The 9731-nt window shown below is 41.6% G+C and overlaps 1 protein-coding gene across 1 annotated transcript; it reads left to right on the top strand.

The window, feature by feature from the left end:
* The first annotated feature begins 1085 nt into the window (after positions 1-1085).
* On the top strand, positions 1086-5450 carry AVPR1A (arginine vasopressin receptor 1A). The gene is made up of 2 exons (XM_057742621.1): positions 1086-2705; positions 4951-5450. Exons 1-2 carry the CDS (start codon positions 1721-1723, stop codon positions 5235-5237), a joined length of 1272 nt encoding a protein of 423 aa, XP_057598604.1. The 5' UTR covers positions 1086-1720; the 3' UTR covers positions 5238-5450.
* The last annotated feature ends 4281 nt before the right edge of the window (positions 5451-9731 follow it).

The raw sequence follows: 9731 nt of genomic DNA, 5'->3' as shown, positions 1-9731 counted from the left end.
ACTCCCAGGGTAGAGTCCAGCCTTGGGACTCAGCGTGCATGAACTGGGAAGCAAAGTGGAATTATCGCTGAGAACTGCACCTCAGAAAATCTTCTGGTCTCTGCCTACATTTCATATTCTTCTCAGACAATCAAATTTATACCATGGCCCACAAAAAGTCATGTTCGTGTATCGAGTAGATAACCTTACAAAGTGTTTTTTGTTTTTTTTTTTTTACTTTTTTCTTCTTTTTTGAAATAGCCTGAAAACAGCTCCCCCTTGCCATCCTTTAAAGTATACCTTCACCAAAGTTTAAAGGCAGAGCTCACTTAGTTAATATTTCTGCCCGCCTCCTGCCGCGCAGCTTGGGCTCCAGCTGTCCAGAGTAACTAATTAATGGGTAGGTGGTCTTTTCCCTCTTTGCTTCAGAGGGCCTCTTTTCTGCCTGGAGGTTGCCTCTTTCTCACCAACGAGCTCAAGGAACCTGGCGCTTTTCACCCCGGTGCACTGGACAGCGCTGCCTGGGCCACCGCTCTCAGGCAGCTGCTCTTCGCCCACCCGAAGAGATTTCCCCCCCGATTCAGCAGTAAGCAGACGAAGTCCCTACGGACTACTGTGGCCTAATTCCCGCCCATCCCAGCTGTGGGAATCAGGCTTTTCCCGGAGAAAACCCCAGGAATCGTGTTTAGAGAAAACTCCGTAAGTCCCATCCACCCCGCAACCCGCCCCCAGCCTGGGGGTGGGAGTGGGGCCGGGGACGACTGGAAAACTAGGAGAAGTTCCTTTTCCCAGCTGTAGATACGTGCACGGCAGGCAGCCGCAGGGACTGCAGTGGGATAAGTGAGTGCGTCCTCCCGGGCAACAAAAAACAGGCATCAAAGAAGTTACCGGGAAGAGAGAGCCCTTTAAGTCACCCAGTTGTTACCCTGCAGAGGAGGGTGGAGAGGAGAGGGGCAGTGAGACACGAAATTCGTGTAGCCGAGTTGCCCTGAGAATAAAATTAGCCTGGCTTCCGGGGATGGGCGGACTCGCGGCGGAGGGCGAAATCCGGGATGGAGCCTGTGGGGGTCGCGCGCCAAGTTCAGGTTCAAGAGCACCAGGGCGGACAGTGGACTGGGAATTTCTAGGTATCACGCCGACCGTGATTGTTGAAGTCAAATGCGGGGTTAAGGTGACTATTGAGGGAGGCTAGAGGAAATCACGGTAAGCTCTGAAAAGGCACGAGATGTCCAGTTAAGTTTTTTTAGAAGAGAAGATAGGGAAAGCGCCAAGATCAACCCCCCATTACGCCGAGTAATCCGCGAATTCCCAGCCCCACCCCTACAGCAGTGATGCAAAAAGGACAAATCGCCGACGTAGAGGGGGAAAAAAAAGAAAAGCCCGGGGGCAGAGGGGAGGGAGGTGGCAAGAGTAGGCACCCAGCAGTCTTCAGCCACGGGGAGAGAGGGAGTGCGATCTGGTGAAACAAACTCCGCATCAATAACTTGAGTTTGGAGCCCAGTGCTTTCAGAGACTCCGAGCGCACCTTCCCAGCTTTGCCGGAGTTGAGAAAGGGCAGAACAGAGAAAGGGGCGGGCGATTCGACCAAGAGCAGCTGAGTTGGCTGGTGGGACGCTGCGCCCGGGGACACCCGCTGGAGAGAGAGCAGAGCCGGGTTCGCGACGAGTGCTGGAAGGAGCGAGAGCACCGCGCAAGGAGGCGGGAAGGGAGCGGGCCTCCGCAGAGGCCGAGGGGGCGCAGCATGGACAGCATGCGTTTTTCCCGGAGCCCCGGCGCGGAGTCCGCGGGCAACTCCAGCCCATGGTGGCTTCTGGCTGTCGGCGGCGCCAACACCAGCGGGGAAGCGGGGGCGCTTGGGAAAGACGGCGGCCCACAGTCGGACGAGCGCAACGAGGAGCTGGCCAAGCTGGAGATCGCCGTGCTGGCCGTGATTTTCGTGGTGGCCGTGCTGGGTAACAGCAGCGTGTTGCTGGCGCTGCACCGCACGCCTCGCAAGACGTCCCGCATGCACCTCTTCATCCGCCACCTCAGCCTGGCCGACCTGGCCGTCGCTTTCTTCCAGGTGCTGCCTCAGCTGTGCTGGGATATCACCTACCGTTTCCGCGGACCAGACGGGCTCTGCCGCGTGGTGAAGCACCTGCAGGTGTTCGCCATGTTCGCCTCCGCTTACATGCTGGTGGTCATGACCGCTGACCGCTACATCGCCGTGTGCCACCCGCTGAAGACGCTGCAGCAGCCGGCGCGCCGCTCGCGCCTCATGATCGCCGCCGCCTGGGTGCTGAGCTTCGTGCTGAGCACGCCACAGTACTTCGTCTTCTCCGTGGTCGAGGTGAGCAACGTCACCAAGGCCTACGACTGCTGGGCCAACTTCATCCAGCCCTGGGGTCTCCCCGCCTACGTGACCTGGATGACGGGCAGCATCTTCGTGGCGCCCGTGGTCATCCTGGGCACCTGCTACGGCTTCATCTGCTACCACATCTGGCGCAACATCCGCGGAAAGACAGCGGTGCGCCAGGGCAGGTGTGCCCGCGCCCAGGGCGTGGGTGGCGCCTTCCAGCAGGGGCTCCTGCTCGCGCCATGTGTCAGCAGCGTGAAGACCATTTCCCGCGCCAAGATCCGCACGGTGAAGATGACCTTAGTGATCGTCACGGCTTACATCGTTTGCTGGGCGCCCTTCTTCATCATCCAGATGTGGTCTGTCTGGGATAAGAATTTCCCCTGGGTCGGTAGGTGTCGGGACAATGGAAAAAGTTCCATGGCGGGGGGTGGAGGGGGGGGAGTTGGGGGGGTGGTAGAGTGAGAGAGAGTTTCTTTTCATACTATCCTTTAGAGCAGTAGTTCTTAAACTCGTGCATGAGAATCACACCTTGAGCAGAATTGTTAAAAGGCAAAGTCGTGGGGTCCCTGCCCCAGATGTTTTCATTCATTAGATCTGGAATGGGGCCCAGGACTCTGCATTTGTAGCAAGCTCCTAAGACCGCAAGCTCAGAAAACCGTGCCCTAGAGTCAGCCAATCGATGTGTTAGTACTCCGCTTTCAAGTCTTTTGGATTCAGGGAAATATTTATACTGTCACAACTGCTTTTTGCCGGTACCACAATGTAAAATTTTTGTAGAAACGCCCAAAAGTAAGGGTAAAATGGACATATTTTTCTGAAGATAGATGTTTTTAATTTGAAAATAGTTTTCCTTATTCCTCATCCAGTCAATAAATATGATTGTGCATATTATTACCAGACTTTATGTTAGGTCCTAGGGATATGAAGATTAACTATGTTGAAGAAAGATTCTTAAGTCAATAATGTAAATTTGGCATTTAGCTAGTGTTCCATTTCTTAATATAATGTTTTGATTTTTTTCCTACAATTACTTTAACACTTTTTCCCTCAGTATTTCAAGGCAGGATTATTGATAAACTGTAAATTTGTTAGATGATTCATTAGTCTTTCAGCACTAACTTGATCACACAGCTGGCCACCTCTCCACACAATTCTTGTAGTAGTTTTCTGAGAATGTCCTCTACACCTACTAGCTTGTTTGATCTTAATTCCTTCACAAACCAGAAAAACCAGCTTCACAAGAACTTATCCCCAAAAGCATTATTTGATATTGTATCTTGAAAAAAATTTCAGGGGAAAAAATTTTTTTTCAAATCAAATATATTACAGAAATGTTACTGACAACAACTATAGTTGGGAATTAGGTATCTGGGAAGAAATGTCTCCTTTTGTTATTTGGGATTGGGCTAGGGAGTATTTGTGATATACTTTGAATGTACAGTATGAATGTACAAATTAAACATTTGAGAGTGAATTTAATTCAAACAAATAAAAATTCTTGCAAGGCTATAACAGCACCGATGATGAAAAATAAAACATAAATGCTATATTCCCTGTCTGGTTTGATCTTGGCAGCCTCTTAATTATTGCCAATCAAATAAAAAATTCAGTCTATTTCTTTATCAATATTTAGACACAATTAATAAAAAGTTCTTCACTTGTGCATAGGTATGCTGATGATTTCTATTCTTTTTGAATGCAGTCTTAGTCATGGATCATGATCACCTTTAAGTGTAACATCTTAGCACAAAGTTTGATTAAATAACCTGTAATTTATTCTGGCATAACAAGAGTGAGAAGACCCAAGTTTATATTTAATAAGGGAAAATCAGTGCTTACTGATTATTCTTATCTTTACAAAAGGTATATTCTCAGTGCAATAGTTCTACTGTGAAAGGTTATATTTATGTAGTTTACTGGTACAAATATACAAAAAATAGTTCAAAAGACTGTTGGAATTTCTTAATTCATCTGTTCTTCCTAATGTAATTTAATTATTCAAGCCACAGTCAAAGATGGTTTTCTTTTAAAATCAAATGAAAAATAACTTTGGTTAAGAAAAACTTTCTTTTTAACCAAAGAAAAACAACTAAATATTGCATCTTTCAGGGACCTATTTCAGCTAACCCCTTCTGCATAGATTTCTTATTACAAGAATGTTTAATATTAAAAATATAAAATAACTAAACATGGCCCATAATGTCATACTTTGGCCTGAGTTATCAGGATGGATATAATTTGGTATATGTGGCTATAGACTCTAGAAGTTTCACTGAAATGGTAGCCATTCTCTAAGCACTGTGTCCATTCACACATGCTAGAGATAACACAAAGGATTCAAAATTTTATTAATAAGCTATTTAATATTTTTAACCTCTTGAAAGTCCTATTCATTCTACTTAAATATTTTAATAGTAATTTAAAATAGTCGAATTAATTTCAAGGCATCTTGCTTATGAAAATATTTTACAACCAAGCAATTTCCATTCACCGACCATTTCCCTGATGGATAAACAAAATTCTTCATTTTCTATATTGACCCATAACATTTTCCCACTTTTGTGAACCAATAAAAAAATGCCGTTACTTGCATTTGACTAGTTAAATGCTCTCCCCTTATGTTTTCCATACAGAGTCGGAAAACCCAGCCACCACTATCACTGCATTACTGGCTTCCTTGAATAGTTGCTGCAATCCCTGGATATACATGTTTTTTAGTGGTCATCTTCTGCAAGACTGTGTCCAAAGCTTCCCATGCTGCCAAAACATGAAGCAAACGTTCAACAAAGAAGATTCTGACAGTATGAGCCGAAAACAAACTTCTTTCACTAACAACCGAAGCCCCACAAACAGTACAGGAACATGGAAGGACTCACCTAAGTCTTCCAAGTCTATCAAATTCATTCCTGTTTCAACCTGAGCGCCCTGTGTTCATGCAGCCTGACTCCTGTAATGGACTTTTCAGCCCATTGACTGAATCCAGCCAGAAATTATTAGAACAAATGAACTTATATAAGATAAATCAATCTGTTGAGTACAAGACTATGTTTCTAGTTGGCATTTTTACATTGCTACAAGCAAAAGCTATGAATTGTTTTATACAGAATGTTAATAAAAACATGCTACACTAAAATCTGCAAGCCTAATTCCCAGAAATAACAGAAGTCATAGTTCTAAAGGAAAATTCATAACCACTCCGGCTTTATATTTTGCTGTAGATTTCTTTTCATTTCTGATATAACTAAGGCTTGGTTGGTTTAGAAGCCATATAATGTTAATGTAGGGGCATTATTCCTGAACAAAGCAAACTCGTCATCAGCCTTAGGGTTTGAAAGGAATTAGAAGAGACTTCAGAGAAATTATGTATCTGTTCAGTAAAATCAATTTATGTTTCAGAAAATGCAGCCTCAAACTGTGGCCTGGGTGGGATGGTGCCTGAGAGCTTGAGCCATACTGAGCAGGGGGTACCTGTTGAAGAGTGGAAAGAGGAAAGTTCTGTTAGAAGCTATAAATCACCTCAGTTTCAAAATACTAACTTTAAAACTGGCAATTCCCTCCTGTGACTCCTCATGTTTTATTGGTTGTGAAAAGCATGATTACCAAAACGCTAATAGGTAGAGAAAATGTTGTCAACTGGGCGGTATCTTTTTTCTCCCACTGTAAAGTTGCTTTAAAGTCAGATTTGTATAATAAATATTCAATTTTATTAGAAGGGTAGAATGGGTAGATTGGCCAAGCTATTGGGTTGGCCAAAAAGCTCATTGGGGTTTTTCCATAACATCTTGCAAAAACCCGAATGAAATTTTTGGCCAACCCAACACTATATAGGTTTTCTCTAGAACATTGTAAACATGTTTTGACCAGTGCTATAAGGTATCCTGTACTATACTGGATATTAACAATATCATTACTTCATGTTTGGGGAGTCCAGATTCATAGACATGAGAGCCTTCTGAAGAGTGACTCCGGATACTGAACGTCCCCTCATGTTTAATTAAAAATACCTTGGTCCTTCCTTCTAATCTGCCACCCATCTAACAGTTTCACAGTAGAGGAGAGACAGGGTTGAGGCAGGATGAGGGTGGGGAAATAGAAAACTGCTCTGCATCTAGTCTGGCTTCCTACGTTATTAAGTGCGTGACTTTAGGCAAATGGCTTAAAAACACATAAAGCCTGCCTTTACTTGGCTGTGCAATGGCACTGATGACACTTACCTCCCAGGGTTGTTGTGAGGACTGAATGACATCACGTGTGTGAAAAGATCTTCCTAAACAGTCAAGTGCAGTATGAATGTTAGCTCTTGCTTTTATTATACTCTTGAGGGGTCTTCAAAACTGTGTAGTTTTTTTCCTGTTTACTTTCCATTAACCAGAATGTGTTGGTTTCACGTCTGGGATATAAAATCCTAAAATTTAAATATAGCTCTGCTGATTCATTGGAAAGCATCGCCAGTGGCCAAAGCTTTCCAATTTAAAGAGAGAACTTGCTTTCCTTTGAATGCAGGTAAATTGAAGCCAGCCAAGAGCATCAATTTCTTTCATTTTTAAACACAGATAAATTACAACACTACTTGGCTATTGTTACTGCATTTTCCATTAATGGAACTCAGTGGGGTTTTTTGAGCTATTTTGTCTGGCTCCTTTTCCTTCTTTTAGACCTTGCAATGATTTGAGGATACATCATAAGTACTTTGCATCCCTTAGAGGAAGTAATAGTTATTTTAATAGTATCATTGTTTTTTTTCTAACTTTGTAGATAAGAAACTGAGCACTGATTGGCACTATGAGAACCTGGAACCATCAACCTCATTCCTCTTCATTCTCTTGCCTTTCCAAATTCTCAGGCCTTTTACAACCTAATTAGGATTGATATGCCTAAAAAATATTTGGAAATATTTTATAGAGATTAAGGGCTTAGGTTTTAGAAATCTGCTCTTTTAAAAATAACAAATATGTCTCTGAAAGGACACTGTCCAATATGAGTCATCAATTAAATTTATCAATTCCTCATTATTTAAGTCATAGAAGCATCTCAGTATCCCTGTCCTCTGTACTGTTGTCAGCCCTTTTGACAACTTCTCTTTGACAGTTCAAAACTAAAGCCTTTTTGGGTTGGAACAAATATGAGGCCACTTTTTTCTAAACATTATTCCAAAATAATAACCTCATGGTTCTTGTAGAGATTGTTTCAAAAGATTGACGTATCTCTAAGTAAAAAAAAAAAATCAGTTTGAACCTTATTTCTAGGAACATGTCTCAAATAAGGTGCATATGAACCTACCCAGCTGTGTTTTCTCCTTTTAAATACATCAGGAGATAGATAGTAGAAAAGGGGGTGGGGAGACGCCAGGAGGTCTGGATGCTAGTTTTGCACTAGGCAAGTATATGGTCTTATTCTCCGTGGTTTAGGCTAAGAAGCTTATCTAAATGCTCAGCTTTCTTAATGTTATATACCCAGAAATGGCATTTGTATGTCCCCAAATAATATTGCAAATTGGAAGAGTCCTGCTCATCTATTTCAGATGAAAGGAAACTGTAGGTGGTAAGGAAGAAGAACATGCTGGGAAGGGAAGATTTCCCTTTCTTGACCAAAGAGAAGATATTACACCAAACGAAGGCTCACAGTCAAGAATAAATGTGTTGCATCACCTTATTTATTTGGCAGTTACCTGTGGGAAGATCCTACAAGTATACAATAGTAATGTATCCATGTGGGTATGGGGAACTGATAATCTACCGGTAAGGAGAAACTGCTGGTATTTCTATTGGACATTTGATAAATCCTAATTGATCATGAAAGAAACATTTTAAAGTACATATTAAGCGCTTAATGGGTTAATTTTTAGACACATATTTTGAAAGTGTAAAAATAACTGTGAAGGAAATTAGTGAAATTCTTTGGTTACTTACGTACTTGTCACACACACAGAATTTTCATCATCAGCAAAGAAGTCTCATGCCATGATTGAGGGAAGGGTGTGATTTAAAAAAAAAGAAATCAGGTATTCTTAATAACATGCAGTCCTCATCCAAACTTATTATAGTTCCTAGAATGCACAACTACTGATGATTAAGAAACAAAATTTTCATTAAGTTATTACACAAGTAAAGTAATCCAATTAAGTTAAAGTTTTATGTTTTTCAGACTCTAAAACCTATGTTTTTGTAACATAATTGGATGCTTAGAGCTTTAAATTATAGCTTCAGAGTTTGACTCTACCATAATTAGAAGCCATCTAGAGAGAAACTGAGCCTAATCCTGAACCCCAAATATCAGAGATTTGGTTCCTTTAAACCCCTGTAAATTGACTCCTCATGGATTTTCATACTAGAGGCTTTATTTAGAGTAAGCTCAGGGCAGGGCCATCTGGGATGCTAGTCCTGGAGGTATAGAACAGCTACACTTTTCTCCCTCTCTATGGTCCTTTTAGTGCCACTCAGTGTCATTGGCAATAATTGATATCATGGGTAGCACAAGGAGAGTAAATATTAGAGAATGTTTCTTGATTATAATTTGACCTCTGTCAGTTTGAGCAAAAATTTTAGAACTATTCATAAGAAGAGTTATTTCCTTTAAGTCCCCAAGAGAGCCTTAAATGGGTTGAAGCACACAAATTGTGTGATTCCATTTCACATATAGGTATTTGAAGAATATTGTTCTACCCATGACAAGGCAAGAATAAGGATGCAGATGCAGAGAATGGACTGGATGACATGGGGTTGGGAGGGGGGTGGGCGAAGGGGAAGCTGGGACAAAGTGAGAGAGTAGCATACACATATTTACACTACCAACTGTAAAATAGATAGCTAGTGGAAATATGCTGTATAACAAAGGAAGATCAACTCGATGATGGGTGATGCCTTAGAGGGCCAGGACAGGGAGGGTGGGAGGGAGTCGAGGGAGGGAGGGGATATGGGGATATATGTATAAATACAGCTGATTCACTTTGGTGTACCTCAAAAACTGGTACAAGAGTGTAAAGCAATTATATTCCAATAAAGAGCTTAAAAAAAAGAATATTGTTCTAATTAAATTTTTAGGTAGATTAAATTATCATAAATGAAAATGTATATGTGACCAATAGTATGTCAGCATGAAAAAAATATATATTTTAGGTGAAAATGAAATGCCATTATTTTTTTCTTTTTTATTATAGAACCATATAATATATACTTATTATATCTTTTTACATTAACATATTTAAAATAAAAACAAAGTGTTATAGAGTGAATTAAATAGTTTTACGTCCAAGGGTCAAATTAGCAAATTCAGAAAGGGAAATCTGAGAATAAATCTGATAGTAATATCAGAATAATTAACAATTAGTATTAATATAAAATAATTAGCATTTCCACATTTGAAAGTAGTTTTTTTCATATCACAGGATTTCTAACTTATATTCTATAATGCTTTA

The sequence above is a fragment of the Hippopotamus amphibius genome, chromosome 7 (assembly GCF_030028045.1).
Source record: "Hippopotamus amphibius kiboko isolate mHipAmp2 chromosome 7, mHipAmp2.hap2, whole genome shotgun sequence".
Taxonomy (NCBI): Eukaryota; Metazoa; Chordata; class Mammalia; order Artiodactyla; family Hippopotamidae; genus Hippopotamus; species Hippopotamus amphibius.
Note: the sequence above shows the minus strand (reverse complement) of the source record. Positions and strands in the feature narration are given on the sequence as shown.

Coding starts and splice junctions, on each gene's coding strand:
- AVPR1A (XM_057742621.1), top strand. CDS start 1,721: ATGGACAGCATGCGTTTTTCCCGGAGCCCCGGCGCGGAGTCCGCGGGC. Junction 2,706..4,950: donor TAAGAATTTCCCCTGGGTCG/GTAGGTGTCGGG, acceptor TTTTCCATACAG/AGTCGGAAAACCCAGCCACC.